At 37.9% G+C, this 21,232-nt stretch overlaps 1 protein-coding gene across 1 annotated transcript; it reads right to left on the bottom strand.

Moving 5' to 3' along the window:
• Positions 1–6,003: 6,003 nt before the first annotated feature.
• Positions 6,004–16,153, bottom strand: LOC142390555 (neuronal acetylcholine receptor subunit alpha-4-like). Its single transcript, XM_075476079.1, has 6 exons — positions 15,810–16,153; positions 13,368–13,519; positions 12,264–12,308; positions 12,063–12,172; positions 9,263–10,688; positions 6,004–7,336 (listed from the first exon to the last, which is right to left on the bottom strand). The coding sequence occupies exons 1-6, from the start codon at positions 15,859–15,861 to the stop codon at positions 7,211–7,213; spliced, it is 1,911 nt and encodes a 636-aa protein (XP_075332194.1). The 5' UTR covers positions 15,862–16,153; the 3' UTR covers positions 6,004–7,210.
• Positions 16,154–21,232: the final 5,079 nt, after the last annotated feature.

Here is a 21,232-nt window from a genome sequence, read left to right as displayed (position 1 = left end):
AGCTTTATAAGCATAGATTTAATTTCATTAAGATAGATATAGTATAATGTGTCCATTATCGAGATGTCAATGATCATTTGATTTGTGTTTTAAAAGCAACCGAGACACATGTAGTAAGCTCTACTGTGACCAAAAAAGAAAGTAGACCTAGATTTTACCCATAAAATATTTTGTTAAATGAAATAGATATGCGGCTGCACGGTGGTGTGGTGGTCAGCCCCGTCGCCTCACAGCAAGAGGGTTCCAGGTTCAACTCTCAGCTGGGGCCTTTCTGTGTGGAGTTTGCATGTTCTCCCCGTATATGCGTGGGTTCTGGCTTCCTCCCACTGTCCAAAAAAAACATGCATGTTAGGTTAATTGGTGTCTCTAAAATTGTCCTTAGGAGTGTGCGTGTGGTTGTTTGTCACCGTGGCAACCTGTCCAGGGTGTACCCTGCCTTTCGCCCGATGACCGCTGGGATAGGCTCCAGCCCCCTCGCGACCCGACCGACAGATTCAGCGGGTATAGAAAATGGATGGATGGAAATAAATATGATAAATTTTAGCATGCCATTAACTTTTTAAACTCAATTAGATAGATCATTCTGCTGAAAGGTGTTCATGCATTTTTCTTCATTTTGTCCCAATTAGTCTTTAGTTTGAACAGATATCACATTACTTTTGCATCTCATCATAAACCACAAGACCACTTGTTACAAATCTGACCATTATTTAAGGACTTACTGATGTTAAGATGTATTTAATTTGCTTTGACTTTTCAAGGCTATCATTTTTTCTTACATAGCCCATTACAAAATATGTCTACATTTTTGGACCTTTCTTCTTCAGACTAAATGTTATGCCTGTTACTCTTGCAAGGCCACTGATGAACTCAGACACAATCTGTTCCCGTTATCTTTTTTGATAACACGATTATTACCACTGACGTGATAAAGGTTTACCGCAATAACAAATCTTCACAGTTGAAGAAAAAGGAATCTGTCCTTCTGAAATGGATGCAGTCAAATGGGAGGTGACAATGGAAATCATGAGGGTTAAGCAAAAAATGTATAAAACCAAAGATGAGAGCAAACAGCCTTGGTCTCTGATGAAATAACAAAGCAAGAACAGAACCCATATACTTATGGATAGCTTCGGGTAGCAAATGTGTCGATACTCTTTATAAAATGTGCCAGAAGTGTGATCATCTTCAGAGATGAAGCTGAAGGGCTCAGACAAAAACTTCATCATAATCTGCCGTTTTTAATGCAGCAGAGCTAAAATGTCCAAGCTGCTTTCACTGCATAACACTTTTATTGCATGACACACACACACAATAACTTAAATATAATACGAAATACTGATTTCAGCAGTATTAGTACTCTTTCTCACATTAATGTTAACACCAACATCCTTAACATTTGCAGCAATGATGTTGAGTTGGCAGCAGTATACAGGAATAAAAGCTGCTGCTAAACTTTGCTGAGGTTCATTGAATTCTTTCTGACAGGTCTTGTCTAGAGACTTGTCAAACTGAATGGGAGGCATCTTTGACCTGGTCTCTTAATGTCTCCCCGCATCTTTTGTAACGTTTAAATATATGCTTTGACTGAGCCACTAAAGGAAAGGCAGAGACCTGACATGTAGCCACTTCAGTGTTGTCTTGGTTTGAATGATTTGGTTTACTTTCATGTCAAGTCAAGTCACGTTTATTTGTATAGCACATTTCATGCACAAAAACAATTCAAAGTGCTTTACATAAAATAAAAGCATTACAGCAATGCTGAAATATGAGCTGCCATCTGTATCCCAGGCTGCTGTACTCCAGAGCAGATGTTCTTTCAGGCACCTCTCTCTGTTTTGCTGTATGCATCCCTCCCTCCATTTTGACCCATCGTCTTGTCTCAGATACTGAAAGGCACCTTCAGGCACCACAGGAGCATGTTAACCAGGTGTTGAGCAGTCTGAGGTGTTTGCTTGACAAATGTTTGGAATTAAACCCAGATCGGAGACTCATTTTTGTCATTCTTTTGTACCTTACATGCTGTTTGGTAAACTGCTGTGTCTTTTTCTCAGTGCGACTCATGGATGTACTATCACGACCGCCTGATTGATGCAAACTGCTGAAATAGTTGTCCTTCCAGCACTTTCTTTAATCTCCACAAAAGACTTAAACTCCATTCTTGTCACTTCCCTGACCAAGCACTTGTGAGGTCAGCCACTCAGACTTCTTCCACCTCACCATTATTTAGGCCACAGTGCAACTGGTAACAGTTAAAGTTTTAGAAATGGTTTCATACACCCATAAGTCCCGATCTGTCTCAACAACAGAAGAGTTCCTTCAACTTTCAGGGTTTTTTTCTGACGTGTGTTTTTTGTTACAATGATCAGTCAATTTTATTTCAAACAGACACATCTTAAGATTCATAATGGCAGACGGAACAATCCTGACCAATCCTGCTGAAATGTAGATTTTTTTAAAAGTAGACAACCAAATTTCATGGCATAAAATATAATAGCTGTGTTCATCCATACTGTAAAACCTACAACTAAAAAGGCTCCAAAATTGCATTTTCCACTATCATTTCCCTTTGTCTATACAAAGGTTTTTGTATCACGCGAACGTTCAACAATGTAGCCCCAAATTCTACCTACTTTTACTTTTACTTTTAACTGCTACGTGTTGCTACACCATGACATAGTTCAACTGAGTAAGTTGTGACATGTCAACATACAAACTTTCCACCCTTGATTTGGTCCCTCAGAAGGAGGAGTAGGTGTGGGGGATGGAGTTAGTTTGTGAGGACTTACATGCAAGTTTAATATTCTATGATCACCATTATGGTAAGGTTACATAGATGCTCTCCTACACAAAACAACGGCGTGACTGTAAACTGAGTTTTAATCCAGAACTGTCACTCTGGTACATTTTGAATATATGGACAATTGGCAGTGAAAAAAAAGATTTTAACAAAATATTTTCTGAAGGAACTGTACAGTTCGGGCTGCACCAAGCCTTTCTTCTGGGAATGGCTCCAGCCCCCTGTGGCCTTGAAGTGGATTAATGTTGTGGTATAGGAAACGGATGGATTGATGGCTGGAAGGATGCTTTATGAGTGTTTGTGTAAGTGGGTGAATGAGAAACACTTTGTAAAGTGCTTTGCAGAATCTACATAAAGTTTATTAATCATCTACCCATAACTTAGGAAATGAAAGGAACTAGAATTGATTTCAAAGTATGGCATTTATAAATGGAGGCTGTTGCTGTACACCAACAATTTGCAGTCAAAATAACTTTCAGTGTGGGTGGTACAGAAAAATCAAAGTGCTCAAATCAACATTTTAATATATTCTGAGAAAATAAAAGAATGCACTTTTTGTGAGTGTAGAAACTTGAAATTGCCTTGTCACAGTGTTTGCATGAATTAAATGTAACTTATATATTCCTATATGTTTTGGTATCAAGTTTGGAAAAAGAAAGGGTCAGTGTCTAAATATTGCCAGGCCTAACTGTAATCTACATACTGTGCATACATGCGTGCATGTATAATCTTGTGCATGGAAAAAGAGTTACTCATGAAGCAGCTGGTAGGATTTTCATTCGGGTGATCATGGGTTAAACATGTAATCATTGGCTTTAGTCAGTGTTATTTAATTATAACATCTCTCGATGTTTAAATTAATTATCAAAACCCACCTGCATACTACAATCGAAATTAGCACCATATGTCAACTTTTTTTTTCTCAAGGTAATTGTGATAGTTTGACATTTAGTCGTAATTAAGAACTTGGTGCCCTTCCATGACATTTTGTCTTGCTTTCTTTAAGGAACTAATACAGAAGACCTTTATTAAGCTCCACTGTCTGACATCATATGTAATTTACCTTTCTAATTATCCAATACTAAATTTATGCATGTGAGATCCTTGGTGAAAAGGCATGTCTTATCATTTAATGGAAATTAGTTTGTAGCTTCATAAAGACACTTCTTGTTAATTTCAGAATTGAATTGGCAATTAAATGGAATCTTGACGTTCTATAGAAAACCGGAGGACAAATATAAATTAATATCTGTTTAGTCATGAATCTTTTCTCACATACAAAAAAACAATTTTAACTTGTCTTTGTAGTAGCCTGTAATTGTGTATTTTTAAACTAATTTGGGATTGCGGGGAAACCAGAATATCACTGCACTATTCTGACTGTTATCTAGACCCTTTTCTCCGTTATATGAGCTAAAGTACATGAATAGCACATAGCACTGCAGTAATGTCACCTTGCTCAAAGTGCTGTGTTTCCATATTGTGCAAAATTGCCATTTTTGATCGTCCGTAAATTGACATAATGATCATTTGGTTGGCCCCCCGCTGAGCTAATGGAAATATGATAGTTTGTGGGCTGAGGTCAACATGGAGGTCGTTACTTTGGGCATTCAGGTGTAATATTCCATGCTTTTAAATCTAATCTCAGGTTTCATTCAAGCAGGACATTAGGACTCAGATGTATGAGAGGATTGAAGTGAAGAAGAGTTGAATATGACTTGCTGGTTAACAGTAGTCTGATATTTTTTGCTTTTGGATACAGTTCAGTGTTCAGTACGTTAACTTTGTTCCTAATGTTTCATCAGTTAAGATCATTCTATGTTTGTTTACCTTTAAGATAACCCTTTAGTAAAACATTGGTGGCAATTTAGTGGGCTGAAATCCTTCATGTTCCTTATACTCACACCTTTGCCAAAACTACCTTTGCAGGTAGAAGAGAGTAACTGTCACAACCTCATCATATTCATAGATGAGATAACAGTGGCTCCTTTCATACACTTCAACCCTGCAACTTGATGGCATGTGAGTGAATTATCAGTATGTGGGAATGAGCACCATGGGCACTTTTCTATAAAAGCCACAATGGCAGTCTCATTGTTCTTGGTTGGAACTTATACCGTTGATGTATCACAAGTTTGAAATGCATGTGATCACAATAGCATACATGTAAACTGCTTCACTCCGCTTCAGCAAATCCTCAAAATTATTATTTTTTGGGGCTTTTTATGCCTTTAATGGACAGGACAGTTGGAGAGAGACAGGAAGCAGAGAGAGGGGGAAGACATGCAGCAAAGGGCCGTCCGATGCGGGACTCGAACCGGGGCCAGCTGCAGAGAGGACTGTAGCCTCTTTACATGGGAAAACTGCTGTACCCACTGACCACCCCCTCAAAAGAAAATTTGACAAAATCCTGAGCACTTGTAATTATTTCATGAAACCCTTAAAATGTTTCTTTTATCTGTCTTTATTTCATTTTACAGGAATTTATTAAAACTAACTGTAATTGTCCATGTAAGAAAGAAAAACTAGGCTTTAACAAGGCTGAAATGTACACAAACACAAATAAAGAAAAAAATAACAAATAAAAAACCTTAACAAACAAATCAGATTGTATAAAAGAGCAGCAAGATTTACTAAACTTACAGAAACTTACAGACCAGCCCCCTTCCTATGCTCACCCACAGTCCTTTGCATAAAGATGGAGCAACATTGGACATTGAACAACATCCATCAATAAATGTTGTTTGTTTTCACTTTTTTTGTCTGCTTGAAGTTGTTATCATCATGTTGTGCAATCAAAGAAGCGTAAAACCAACTAACAGCAACTAGTTTTTCATGTCAGTTTTTCATCTGTTGTGTTTGTCAAATGAAATTAATGGTGGGACTGCTGCTGTGGCCTTTGTTCATTTGTTAGGACAGTTCTATCATTTGTTTAGCAAGTACAAGGAGGGAGTCTTGGTCCAGGAGTCCTAATCTAAGGACCCAACTTGGAAAGATCCATCCAATCAAGGAAGCATCCTGGTCTTTGAGAAGCACCAATAGCACTTTTTTTGTTTGTTTGTTTCACTCCTGTCAATCTCATGGTGTCTGTTGGGTCATACATTTCAGAGCCTGTGTTGTGAAAAATTGCAGGTGTGTCATTTAACATTGGCAAAAGAAGTCAAAACAATTTTAATCAGAGCAAACCGTTTATTTTAACCAACAAAACATTAAAAACTGAAGAACTACATGCCTGGGCTGAATACTGTATTTTGCAGATTTCTGACTTTTTGGACAAAGCATTAGAATTTGATGAACATATGCATTTTCTTTAGTCAAAGTGTACAGAAGTGGAGCTTCTATACATTTTAATGAGGAAGAAGACAGAGAAAATAGCTACGGCAGGAGAAGAGTGAACATACCCTAAAAAAATGTTCTCCACTCAGTCAGCAGAAGATTTATTTTCTTCTTTCTTTGGACTTTGTTTTCTTCAAGAAAAAGTGCTTTGGTGTAGGATTTCTTTCTCAAATCACCAGGTTCTTGGTCAGAATGAATTGTATTGTAAAGATTTTTTAACCCAATAGGCAAAAAAAACAAACAGTAAAATTTATTACAATCAAAGCTACAAAAGTCAGATGCTAAAAAAAATGGGAGTTTAGTCATGTTCCTAAAATGCACGCTTCAAGAACAATAAGTTTGCAATATTTCTTTCTATCAATACATATATAACTCTGTTTTTATTCTTTTAAATGTTTTACTGCTGTCTTGTGATTCATTCAGACTTCCCCCCCTTCCACTATCTGTCATTGCTTGAAACATCCATCTGTTTTCTTCTGTTTGACTGGAAACAGATTTCATATAGCTGATTGCAGGATATAGTGTAAAATACACCGTTGATGCTGGATTCTTTGAACAATGAAACAGCATCAAATTTTTTTAACATATCGTTATGTATGTTTTTAGTTAAAAGCAGTTTATTGTTAATTAGGCTGTTATCAAGATACTGCAACACTTGCATTGTTCGAGACATAATTATAACCTTGTATAGTCTTATGAATAGCTAGGAATGTCTTGATTTATGCTCTTGTTGTGTAATCAGCATTTGTAAATTGGTCAGAGTCTATTTTTCACACTTCTTTTTACAAAATGACAGCTTAAGTCATACAGCTCAATGTCAAATTTGAGTGGTACAGTGAGATACTTTTGCCATTGGCCTTTTGCCTTCATGATAAATTTATATGCCCACTGGGATCAACGATAGATATTTAATCTTGTTTCTCCATGGATAACCTTCCAATAGGACAAGAACAAAGAATTAGACTGTTAGTCCTTTTGAAAAACTGTGAAAAAAAGGATTAGTGATAAACCTTTTCTTACAATATATGACAGTTTGTCCTGTTGTCAGTGCTCATTGTCCTTGATGCATAGGTTCTAGATCATTCCAGCCAGCCAAGGAGGAAGAAAGAGTCCCACGGATCCCAAAATACACACCAGTACAAACATCCAAAGGAATATTCTGTCAATGACCATGGCCACGTACTTCCAGTCCTCCTTCACCTAGCAGAGAGCAGAAACATCACAGAGATTTCAGATTTCACACCATACAACCACTTTTTCTTTTTACCAGCTGTCAGTTTTTTCTCGATCGATTTCACTGCAGTTTTTTATTTTTTATATTTCATTTCATTTCATTTTCAGTCGGGGGCTAAACGTCACTCAAGCCTTGCTGTTCCTTCAAATGAAAAATTCATGGTCAAATTAGACATCGCATTGTTTGAAGACTGATCTGCCCTGGTCAGCGCAAGAAAGGGCATTATACTGCAGTATCTTCATATTTTACATTTTCAGACTTCTTCTCCACGTTTATTACTGATGTCCTGCACTGCTTTCTAAAAACACATAAATTAGCACTGCATCACTACTGTACTTTCACAAAACTATGAGATGCTTACCAGCTTCCTATAGCAGTGATGGTAAGTATTGTTTATTTTTGCCAAGACTAAAGACTGTATGATTTGACACAAAGAGTGTCACAAAATGCTTACTTGTTAGAAGGATGTTTAATAGAAAAAAATAACACTTTTATTGTGTATGTGTTCCCAATCAGTTTTATATCATAAAGATGTCGAGTCTAAATCAAAGTTTTCTTTTATCATCAGAAAATCCTAGTCTCTATTATTGACATTTGCCACTGAATTTCATCACTATTATCATGTATTTGAGGATAAAAATGGTAACTTGTCTGTTACAAAATGTTTTGGAAGAAACCAATCAAAATCTCAGAGGTTTTTCAATATTGCACATTGAGTTGCCTGTGGTATGAAATGCGCTATATAAATAAAGATTGATTGATATAGGACTGCATGTGTATACTGGAAGATACATATCAGGGTCATCCCATGGACTCAGTCAGCCTTTGGAATGAGCGTCTTATGCCTTGTTTCCACCACTCCACTAACCTCGAAATGCATGCTTATTCATTGGATTATAATGTTTATGCTTGAGTATATTGATGGAGCATTATCAAAAAAATGACAAACAGAGAAAAAGAGACTATAATATCTGTGGTTTTTAGAGACACGAAGGACAGAATCTTAGCATGGCGACTGTGTTGATATCGGATAATATCCAGAGAATCAGTCACACATGATCGTCAGTGTCTGTGTCAATTAGATGTTGCTACTGGAAACATGGTGCACAAGCAGCACACAGTAGAAACTGCACTGTTGTGTCTACAGCATGTTGAAGATTGCGGTCATGGCTACAGATCTATCAATAAAGCTGACTGTTTTTGCATTTGTGGATTCACTACATGTATATGTAATATCCACATGAGAGTGGAAGTCACCATAAAGTCACCATATCCGGCTCTTGAATTCTCTGGATAATTATCTGCTTTGCCCACAAGTGGGGGTCAGTCTGACATTATCCACACTTTAATGGATAATAATATAGACTGCAGCTTGAGTAAAGTCCAGATAATGTCCAGTCCTACTTCTCACAGCGGCTCTAGAAGTAATCTAGAATAGGTCAGCGCAGTAATGCATCTGTGAGAATTGCCTACGAAGTATGGAGCTCAACATATCGATGCAATATTAATGCACATATTGGGTCACAGTGTGCTCCGCTATGCATAATGAGGTTAACAACTAATTTCAAACACAGTTTGTTTTACATTCTTTTGCACAACATAAAAGAGAAGGAGCACTGTTCGGTTTCATTGGATGCAACTTTATCGAAGCAATATAACTCAATATAATTGAGTTATCAAAGTTGTAATATAGAAAGATGCTCTGCTTGATAAACTGCAAAGATTACATATTGAATGGAATTTAGAAGACAAACTCCACACAGTTACACAGTAAAATATTAAAATTAATCAAACTTTTGACAAAAAACACTTTTCATTTAACAAATATAAGCTATTACTTAATTACCAAGGCTTTACTAGTTACTTGAATCAAATAATTTCAGTCAACTTACTGAAAAGTCTGCATCCTCTGCCTTAAGATGATCAGCAATGTACTGAACTCCTTCTATGGCTCGTTGCATAGCTGGGGAAATTGTTGGAATCACAATGTCATGTTGGGTCTCTGTATCTTTACTGGACTCTGCTGTTCGATTTTCTGGCAAGAGTTTTGTAGGAGCAATTTTTTTCACCTGCCCTGTGATTATGCCATCATCACGCAAACAACAGTATTGAAAGCTGTGGGAGCGACATAGATGTTCAGATCTCTGAGGAAGCTCCTTTTGTTGGTTGCACATTTGCTCTACACTGAGTGAACGACCGTTTTGAGACAGTGTGCCTGGTTGTTCTCTAGAGAAGCTGTGAAGTGGGCCCAGTGGCAAAGTTGGGGGCAAGGACAACTGGGAAGACGACATGCTTGCAGAGTTGTGTCCACGTAGCGGTTGTTTCTCAAAGAGAATTGAATACTGACCAGATGTAGATTGGCCAAAAACATTGTCTTTCAGTGGATGGTCATCTTCAATGTGGTCCTCAAACGGGGAAGAGGGTGGAGATGGTGAGCAGACAAGGATTCTTGGACTGTCGGAAGGCGTATTTGGGAGGCTATTATGTACCTGGGTCATCTGTAACAACCCTGTTCCTAACCCTGTCCAAAAGGCCTGTGAGTTGCCTGCAGTGGATATGGTGGTTGGACAGTGCATCATCTCGATAAGCTTCTTGCAGTGCTGCTTTGCTGTGCCAGCAGGACGTTTCATGAACAGAACTCGAGGCACCAAGTCCAAGAATACTCTTCTCACCCAGTGAGGCATGCTGTGTGTTTGTGGTGATCGGTGATGTACATTCAACACAAAGATCGTAATTATGATGGAGAGTGTGACAAACACCATAGTAAACAGCAGGTATTCACCAATCAGTGGAATGACCAATGATGTAGACGGAATGATCTCTGTGATCAGCAGGAGAAACACTGTTAGGGACAGTAAGACTGAAATACACAGGGTGATCTTCTCTCCACATTGTGATGGCAAATAAAACACCAGTACGGTCAAGCAGGAGATAAGTAGACAGGGGATGATAAGGTTAATAGTGTAGAACAACGGAAGCCTCCGAATGATGAAGTAGTAAGTGATGTCTGCATAGATCTCTGTGCAACACTCATACTTTTTTGTATTGTACTTGGCCACAGCATTTATAATGACCCACTCGCCACTTTCCCAGTAGTCCATCTGGTCCACATCACTGGCTATGCTGATCAGATCGATTTTGGCACGATCGTAGGTCCAAGAGCCAAACTTCATCTTACAACTTTGCTGGTCAAAAGGGAAAAATGTGACATCTATGCTGCATGAAGACTTATAAATGGCCGGAGGCATCCACCTTATCTGTCCATCATAAAACAGATGTGCTTTCGTGAGGTGAGTTACTGCGAAGTCACCATCAGCACTGGAGATGAAGAATGGAACATAGAAGGGGGAGAAAGATGGAAACACATTTTACAAAAATTGTGTATATTTTTGCACCCATCAGAAGTTCCAATTCTAGGGGAACTTTTACAAGAATTACTTTATACAGTCTTCTCCACTGCTTTCTACCACATCTCTTAGATTTTTTGGACAGATTAGATAAGTTGTTTGTTTATACACCATTTTATCCCTGTTGATTATCTTAATGAATAAATATCCTTGGATATTAATCTGGGTTTTTTTTCTGTTTCTTTTTTAGATTTGGCATGATTGTATCATTTCAAAATTGGTTTATAGAATAATTGGTTTATATCTACTTATGCCAGTGAGACTCAGATAAAATTTCACATTTAAATGTCATATTAAATCATGATCTCATGGACTTTCTGTTGCTAGCGGAAGTTTATGAGATAAATAAATGGCAGGATAAACAATCATTTTTTACATCTGAATTATGATGAGAATTGGAACACTGGAACACAGAGTTGTTTCTGCCTCTGAAATGTGTTACAGCAACAGCTGCCCCAGCCCCTTCTCTTTTAATCATCCAACTTTAGTTTGTTTGAATAATCTCTTTTGTGCTCACTAAACCTCTCATATCATTGCATACTTCTATCGCACACCTGAGCACCCCATTACTTTCGGCAGATTCAGCTTACCCAATCATATCTGAACTCTGAGTGTAGTCTTTTCAAAGGCTTGCGTAGTCTTTTTAATCTTTAGTTTTCTCTTTGAATTTAAGCATATTCATGTCATGACATTTTGTCATTTCAATCAGTTATACTGTACAGTTTAAAATACTATGAAAGAAATTCTCAGTCCACTCTTAATTATAGTTGACTGTGCTTTGTATAGTTCATCACAAGAAAGCACAATTATGCTTGTATGCTTGTATGACTACTTGAGAATTTTTTTTCATGCCTCTTCATGAGGCAGTTTTTTTTTTATTGTTGATTTCCCTCGTTTTTTACATGACTGCACACTAGAGGCTTTCTCACTTCATGCATTTTATCTGCAGCCCATTGAAACACCTCCAATTACATTTCATCTTCTATTTCCCAGACTAATGTATAACTTTCTATGATGCTGAACTTTCTTTGTATGCTCATCCATTTGAACTGACCTTGTTTACATTTATTTCAGCTAAATTACTTGGCACAGAGCAAGATGTTTGGCACAGCAACAGATTTCTGATGTATTCCCTGCAGTCATGCCATCTGTTGAAATTAAGTCATCAAAATCTAAACTCGACACATGATTTCGCCTTGGAAATGGCGACAATTAAGAGCCCAGGAAGCATGCTGTGTGACAGAAAAGAATCATTTAAGTGTTGTGTTTTGAGACAGATTCTCACTTGTTGTAGAGGACAATATCAGGCCTCCAGATAATTTCTGATGGTATACGGATGGAGGTGACATTTTCGTATTCCTCCGGGTTCCAGCGCAGTTTGTAATCGTTCCATTCCTGCAGGAAAACATTGATCATATCTGTATACAGCAGCTTTTTTATTGGACTATATTTTTAGCAATGGTTTTTATCTCTCATCGGTTCTTACTTGCTTGACCCAAACGTTTGTGGTCATCATCTGGTTCTTCTCATCCTTCAATGGAAACAATAAAAGTATCATGGGATTGATTTTCTTCCAAATTAATGTCAGTCTTAACTTTTTCATATTGGTTGTATAATACACCGGGAATTTTTTTTATCAGCCAGTACTTCTTGCAAAAACAACCTCAGTGTTACTTTACTAGCAAGCTGCTTTCTCCAGCTTTTCCCCAACAGCTTCTAAGACACAGCAGTCAGTGAATGCATTCTGTAGGGGAAGACAACTTCAACCGGAGCTGACACTCACCACCAGGCATGTGGAGCAAGCACTGTCAGCTAATTGAGTGTCAAGAAAACAGGAGGCTCATTTCAATGAAGGCTGCAAAATCTATGTTCCTCCAGACTTTTTTGTGTGTATAGCTATAAAAAAAACGTTTTTAGATAAGTCAGCAAAATGCTTAAAACAGTTGCTCAAAAACTATTTTGCATGTATATATTTAAAACCAAAAGTCTTAAATGCAAAGTTACCAAAGGGACAAGTAGTAATAAAAATGTTATTTTGCCAAGACTTGCTGTAACTGGATTGCTATTCAGTAGACAGCTTTTACTGCCAGTGTTAGCATACTTGACAACTGAATTTCATTTTGGAAAAATAATGCAATCTCCTCTGTCGTGGTTTAATTTCCCCTGATAAGACATCTGTATTGAAATTAATCTCAGTGTTATGCTTGGTGTTGCTTTGTGTTGATTATTATGAATCTGCTTTCAACGGAAAGTGTACAATTGCAATGGCAACATTCACCCAAATACGCTTGACACCACCCTTATAACATTCAACACATGGAGTTTGATTTGCTGACCCTAATCTACTGATTAATGTTAGTAGATGTTAGTAGTACAGTTTAGCTGCTGTCGATAGAATATTAATGTTAGAGCGTTACAAAAATTTTGTTGAAAATTAAGCAATTTGTTTTTATTTCAGGGGAAGATTACACAGACAGTTTAATACTGGGGTAAAAAAAGAAAGAAAAAAGACATTTAATTTGGATTTAAGATAATGACATTCTGTGTTGGCTTTTGATGAAACTTAACAAGGATGTGCAGTTTCACTCACCACATCAATTAGCTGGGCAATAGACAGTCCAAAGTGCACTAAAACCGTGTCTGAAGTATTTTTTACTGGCCGGGAGAGCTTATTGTAATGTGCAAACAGATTCTGGAGCAGCCTCTCTTCAGCATGGGCTCGAGGTCCAACTTTGGCACAAACTGTAGGGAGGAGAAGAAGATATCAAAAATTGATTAAAAAAAGAGCTTTGACTTTGTGTCATTTATGAGCAGCTTGGTGTCTCTTAGATCAGTTGCTTTTGTACAGTGACCAAATATATTGCCATAACATAATAATAATTTACAATTTTCTTCTTGTCACATTCATGTATCAAATGGAACACAAAATGTTTAAATTTACAATATATTCATCTATCCTGGATTTAGCTGGTGTGGTGATATCAAACGATGCAGAGTGCAATTTAAAGGAAGGATGACCTCTATTATACAGGTGGGTTTGGTTACATGAGACTGTATCTGAGGGATGAGACAAATGGGGGTGGGGGAAGGAGAGAAGAGAAAGCAAAAGAGGAAGGATAAATCTGAAACTGAGGACATCCGTTGTGTTTCCAAACAGTCATACTGATGGAGCTGTCGAGACGACACATCACTTCCTCTACCCCCTCATCCACTCTCATCCTCTCAGCTTGGGTGTCTCTCTGCCAAAGCTTCTCTGATAGAGCACCTCAATCACATTCGTCTGCACTGAGGATGACCCAACTACGTCCTGGTAGCAATGAAAGAAACAGGGATCATCCCAAGATCTTTTTCTTTTTTGAATAATTTAGTAAGTCATTTTTTCCAGTCCGCCTGTGATTTATTTTGCTGACCTCACTGATATTTCATTATGTGTATCATAGGTGCATTTTCAGTGCCTCATAAATTAAGTCACGTAATAACATAGGAAGTAAGACATAGTGGTCTAATTTTTTATTCATTTTAAATTTTAGTTGAAATGTGCTACTGTACTATACATCTCTCAGATAAGCATGCGCTCCTGTTTTAACTTGTATTACAAAAACAGGGATATATGTGTTGTTGTTATGCTGCTGACCCACCTTTTGGATCTTCCTGCCCACTCAATCAAAGCTGATGGTTTGTCCTTCAGCTGCCTGAAAACTGGCATCCACGATTTTGAAAGGATTGGGATCAATATCATATTAAATGGATACCCCACCCCACCCCACCTCACCCCCCTTTCACAACTTCTGTTCCTGCTTCCACCCGAGTCAGTTTGACATGTCTGGATACCAAACAACCTTGAAATGCTTGTTTGTCTTCTGATGAAAGAAATATGTGATATGTGTTGATATATTTAATCAAATAAAGGACGCCCCATGAGGATTCCACAGCAACCCTGCACCTAATGGGTTCAGATGTGATGGCTCCTAATGTGTCCTTACTTTGGCAACATGTAAGCCACATGAAGTGTACAATAAATCTACTTACGGTTTATGTGATGGGCTTTACAGTGAATTATGAATGGCACTCATATAGACCGGGGTGATATGAGTCCCTTTGAATGGAAAACAATTTCTGAAACTTTTTAGTCATTGTTAAGCCAAAAATATAAAACAAACCGAATGGGTAGAAGCGTTCAGATCTGGTATAAGAATCATGAAGCTTTTACTGCCTGTCGTTTCTTGTGACATTTTTTTACATGTTTTTAGGTAAGCAAAGCGCTAACCAAGCAGTTTGATCCTGGTCTGTTATTTAGGTGTAACAGAGCTATTGAACCCACTTCTGTCTTGTTTTGATCAGTGCATTCTCCAGTACTGCGCAAGAAGCAAATGTCAGTTTGTATCCAAGAAAATTATGCTCTACAACTTGGCAGACAAAGCTTTTTACAGGCCTGCAAAGCTTAAGCGATGGTCATTTCTACCGTTATTTAGTAAATAGATCAATAAATGAAAACACTGAAAACAAGCGTTGTGTGTATTTTTCATTGATTCATGTTGTCAAAATCAACTTGACCAAAATCCTTGCCTTTCTCATTAAAAATTGTAATGAAGATTAACTGTAAAAAGATGATTGGGAGGAAGAGGAACTTTATTTATTTATTAAAAAAGCATGGCCCTCTGCTGAATTTTCCAGTATTTTCTTCGTACCCTCGCAACAGTTTTGAACAGAGAAAATAAAGAAATAACAGGAAGCATTTTTTAATAAAATGCTGTTCAGTGCCAAATCAGTCAAGCAATCAACAAACCAAAATGCAACTTTGTTGTTGCTGATGGACACTACTATATCTTAACTTGAAAAATAAATTGAAATATCAATAATTTGACACGAGTAAAAGCTGAAGCACCTTCTTCCTCCACTGGTAAATATACACAAGCCTCTCTTGAGAAAAAAATAACAAACCATAGCCCTTCCTCATGTCTGAGCACCCACTGAGACAAAAGAAAAAAACAAAAGAAGAAGAGAATACAACTTAGGAAGAAACACTATTTACCTTGTGGAGAAAGCGTGATGAAAAGCAAGCTCAAACATCTGTAAATATCCATGATGACTTCAGTGTTATCCAATACCGTGAGTGAACTCCCTTCAATTTCTCCTGGATTTCAGTGCTGCTGGTCAGTCATCTTGAAAGTCATCAAACCTTTAAGATGAAGTCCTGTTGCCGCAGTTTTTAAGGAGGTTCGGATCGGGTTAAACAGCCAAATAGAGAGGTCATGTAGGGTCCGGTCTTACTCCTGCTTCCCTCTGTCCATCTTTTCAGTTACCTTTCTGTTCAGTCACAGCAGCATGAAATGTAGTTTTCCTGGTTCAACACTTAAAAGTCCCTCCTCACTCAACTAGAACCCGCTGTCCAAGTGTGGCTTATGCCTCTTTTCTCCACCCTCCCTTTCTACATCACTCCCTTCCTAGCTTCTCATCTCTCCGCCTCCTCACCTCATCTCCCTCTCTCTCTTACTCACACACACACACACACACACTCATAAACACACCTCAGTCTTTTGCATTCTCTTTCCCTCCCACTTATTCTTTTTTTCCTCTCTGTTCCAGTTTTCGGTCTCTTTTTCACTTTTTCGATTAAAACAGTTAACTCTTTTGTCAGTGTGTGTGAGATATGGAAACAGATTTGATATCTTCTTATTTGTATGTAGAGTATACATGAGCCTTGCAGTTTTGTGAGCTGTTATAATGTATGTGCATCCTGCTACCTGTCAAAGTCCAGTGTGGAAAAAAGTACCAGTGAGTCACACAAGTAGGAGCTCTAATTTTCAGACCCCTCTCTGCACTGACTCCCAGGGGCATATCATCCACACTCCTCTATTATCTTAACCCATCTCTGACCCTTACCTGCTGTCAGTTTTTCTCAATGTAATGTCTAAACACACACAAACCCACAGAGATTTCTTTTGCAGTCTCTGCAGTCTTTTTTTACAGCTTTTGTACGTCAGCAGACTTCAGTGCCAAGGATGGCCATCTCCTTTCCTTGAGATGTGCTTACTCTTATGACACTTTTTTTACTTTTACCCGGCAATGGCAGCCAGTATGTCATGTTTTGATGATATAAAGGAAGCAAGTATACTTGAAGACACTTAAAAAACCTTGGCCTAGAGTTTTGTTTACTTGAAATGGGTGAGCAAGAAGCCAACTTTTGACCTTCTGACAGTTTTTCCTGGCTTTTTCTACACAACTAAGTGCAACAATAAAGGTCCAGAAGGAGATATTTTTTTTGCTGTTCTATATGTTTGGTCAAATATGCTTCTTTTCAATACACTATACGCCCACAGAGATAAAACTCCACAGTGCAAACACTGACTTTTTTTTCTAATCAAAGACATTTTCTTGATTTGGTGATGACTAACAGTGACCTGATAGATTAAAAGATTACACTCACTTGTATGCCGCCACAAGCACAGATGTACATTCGTGCCATCAAAGACTTGATTGCCGATTATCCAGCTGGATTGCTGACAGGAGTCCAGCAGGAAAAGGAGGACAGCACAGCAGCAGGGGGCCCTGGAAGAGGAAATTTCACTTTCAGTAAAAGGGCAGGGTGCACAAATAGGCCAATACAGCCTTGTGGCTGACACATTAGTTAATTTTGCACCCACATGTAGACACACATAAGCTCTCTCAGCAGATGAAAGGAGCCATCGGTGCTTCCTTGCTTAGAGGAGAATACCTTGTAGCAGCGGTCACTTTATCCAATAATAATCACTTTATCTTAATAATTCAACTTGCCCAGATGTTTGAACACCTTTGCTGATCCCTAAACAGGAATTTTGACCTATTCCTCAGATGGTGACACATTTACTGACCTTTACTGGACTGTATCTGTGTGGTTAAGGTAAGAAATGCCAGGTGAATAGGGACAAGATTTTGACAAATAGGTATCACAGCAACAATTTGCATACATATGAAAAATAGCGGAAAGAGCTAGGTTTATTCATTTGTTTAATTTTAATGATAGATTAATGTCAGATATTTTCAAAAAGCGGATTTAGGATATTCTTTATTTAAAAAGTATTCATTAAACAGTACAACAAATCAAGCTACGTATGAGATATGAACAAACTCTCTAAAAAAAAAAGACGGTGCATGTAAGTTCAATTGAAAAGATGATTTTGTGATGTAAAAACAACTTTGAAAAACCTGAAAATATGTTCTTGTCTGTATTTTAATATGTAAATTTAATTAACTTGTAAAGATGCTGTAAGACTCACATAATTACTTGCATGAAGATAGTAATGTTTTGCATTCAAGGTTTTTTCCGAAACTTGCATTTGAGAATTCAAGTGAGGTATCACATCAAATATGCACTGTTATTCCATCCATCCATCCATTATCTATACCGCTGAATCCGTCGATCGGGTTGCGGGCGGGCTGGAGCCTATCTCAGCAGTCAATGGGCGAGAGGCGGGGTACACCCTGGACAGGCCGCCAGTCCATCGCAGGGCCATATAGAGACAAACGAGACAAACAACCATGCACACTCACTCCTAAGGACAATTTAGAGATGCCAATCAACCTATCATGCATGATTTTTTGGACAGTGGGAGGAAGCCGGAGTACCCGGAGAGAACCCACGCATACACGGGGAGAACATGCAAACTCCACACAGAAAGGCCCCAGCTGGGTGTTGAACCTGGAACCTTCTTGCTGTGAGGCGACGGTGCTAACCACCACACCACCGTGCAGCCGCACTGTTATTCATGAATGTCAAAGACCAAACATGGCTTTTGCCTGTCAAGAAGCTATTCTTAATGAAGGGAAACAGGAAGCAAAGGCTGAAGTATGCCAAATGACACCAGAACACTAGAACAGTGGCAACAAGTCTAATGGAGGGTTGAATCCTCCTCAGAGCCCGGACCTCAAGATGATCGAAGCAGTGTGGGTTCAGAAAGGAACAAAAGGCAGCCAACATCCAAAGAAGAGTTTTGGAATATCCTTGAAGAAGCCTGGGGAACTATTTCTGAAGATGACATAAAACAATAAGAGAAACATTGTCTGAAAAGGTTCCTGCTGTGTTGAAGAATGAAAGTGATCATAGCAAGTATCGACTTTCGTGCTCACAAAATGAAAAGCCTGTTTTTGGCTTATGTACTTAATTTCCATTTATGTTTGTGCATGTATCAATCATTTGCTGCTCCTGTTTCAAGAAATGAGGGATGGGTCATATGAAATATACATGAAATATAAAGTGAAACATAAAGTGAATAATAATTTGATCAAAAATGTTTTTATAGCTTATTCTTTCTTATAGAAACTACACAATTATGAGATAGGGATGGCAAACATGGTGTAAGAGGTCAATTATACTAAATTTCAACAATTTATTCTTTTTAATTGTTTATCTGAAAATTATATATCCATAAATATCTATACTTTTTCTTCAGAAACTCTGGCAAAGGATTTATTGTCATCACAGCAATCAAACCGTTCTTCCAAATGCTAACAAGCTTTGTAGACGTCTCTACTGGGATTGTGGACCAGTCAACACTTGTTTATGTCATTTGCAGCCAAAAGAAAGCATTTGGTCAAATATAAAAATCTAAATTTGTCATTGGCATGAAGAATTTTGGACTCAACTGTATAAATGTGCGTAACAACAAGACTAGTGGGAGGTGAGATGTGGATTTAGTCACACAGCTGTCAGTAATCATTGGGGATTTAATCATACGCAAAGTAATATCGTTATTGATGGGCTCCCAGAAATGAATGAAGTATCTGTTGTATTGATCATATCACAGAATCAATTCCAGCTGAGTCAGTCTCTATGAAGAGAAATGCCTGAAAGAGCACCAGGTTCTGAGATCACAAGGTCAGCTTTCACTCAACACCACATGTTTTGCCATAGTGATTCACTCTGCTTTTTGTTTTTTTTACATTTGTACTGACACAAACCCACACAGACACAGGGATTCATCGCATGCATGCATAAACACGTTGCCTACTACGGTTGCCAAGATCACCTGTCAATCATGGCTACTGACACAAAATCCCCACTTCACTCTTCCTGGAGAAGAGAAATTGAAGGGATTTCACAGACTGCCTTGAAGGTATATGAACATGAAACATAATAACAGTGTTGTCACAGTCTTCCTATTGTCAAGTTTTCTTTAAGAATAGAGTCAATTTGGATGCTGAAGCCATCCTGAATGCTGTCAACAATGGCAACTCGTAGCATTGTTGAACACCAGCCATGAACGCATCTGCAACTGATCTTGGATTGAACAGATGCTAATGAAGATGGGGCAACTGCAGCATCTGTAAGGTGAATGCCATCTGTTCACCAGATAGACTCCATCTGGACAAAATATTACAGGGTGTACAGTACAGGGGATTTCTCTGAAAATACTCTCATGAATATGAATCATTTTACTCTTAAGAGACAACATGGACTCCATTTAAAAAGAAACAGTGTAATGACTATTCAATGCCATCATATCATGATAGCCGCTGCCATTGCTACTTGAGATTAATATTATTGTGACCACGGTAAAAATCAATTGACGCAAACTATATCAAATGATGCTATGATTGGGGTGATACAAGTCATCATGCCTTTATTTGATGTCTTGACTGATAATAAATTGATCATCAGCACAATACTGCAGACTCATTAGAACTGCAATATGATAGGTCTTTGTGGTTGCTGAATCAGTAACATTCATCATAATAATAGCAGACTATTTCAAAATCATGTCAGTTTACCACATATTCAGGAGTGTTTCCAATACATGATATTGTGCCTTTTAGTATTTGAAAAAATAAATGTAAATTTAGCTCTGGTCTTTACCAAGGCTGAATTATTTGAAACATGTTAAGCTACTTTCCCAACTATTTCATTCTTACATTATACATGGTACCATGTCTGTAGGTTTTATCTCAAAAATATGATATCCTTGATCTTCACATTCAACAAATTAAACCAGAGTATGGACTTTAAGATTAAATAAAATAAAATGAAATACCCTTATGATGACCTTTTCTTATCTCTTCCTTGGTGTTGGAAAGAAAACAGCTCGCAGCAGATCTTCATCCATAGAGATTTGACAGTACTATCAGTCTTATCCCTTCTTACATGGTAATATCTGGTAATAAAGCAAACATTTGAACTATTGAACTAAAAGATTTCTGGTAAAAGATTTGAGTTAATTAGAGTGTTATACAGATTTGTTGTGCTTGCAAAGATTCTTCAAAGTTACAGGGCCATACTGTCCACAACAAAGTTTTCTTTCCATTACTTATCTTTGTGTATCATGTAGTATATTTGCGTAATGTCGACTCACTGGCCGGTTTGACAAGCCCCAAACCAAGAATGATCAGCCATCCTTCTCTTTGCTAGAGCAGACTGGACTTTTTTAAAGACTCAAGCAATATTTAACAGAGTGCTATTTCCCTGTATGTATTTTAATATTT

Source organism: Odontesthes bonariensis, chromosome 10, assembly GCF_027942865.1.
Source record: "Odontesthes bonariensis isolate fOdoBon6 chromosome 10, fOdoBon6.hap1, whole genome shotgun sequence".
Classification (NCBI taxonomy): Eukaryota; Metazoa; Chordata; class Actinopteri; order Atheriniformes; family Atherinopsidae; genus Odontesthes; species Odontesthes bonariensis.
The sequence above is the reverse complement of the archived record's forward strand: the minus strand, read 5'-3'. Positions and strand labels throughout refer to the sequence as shown.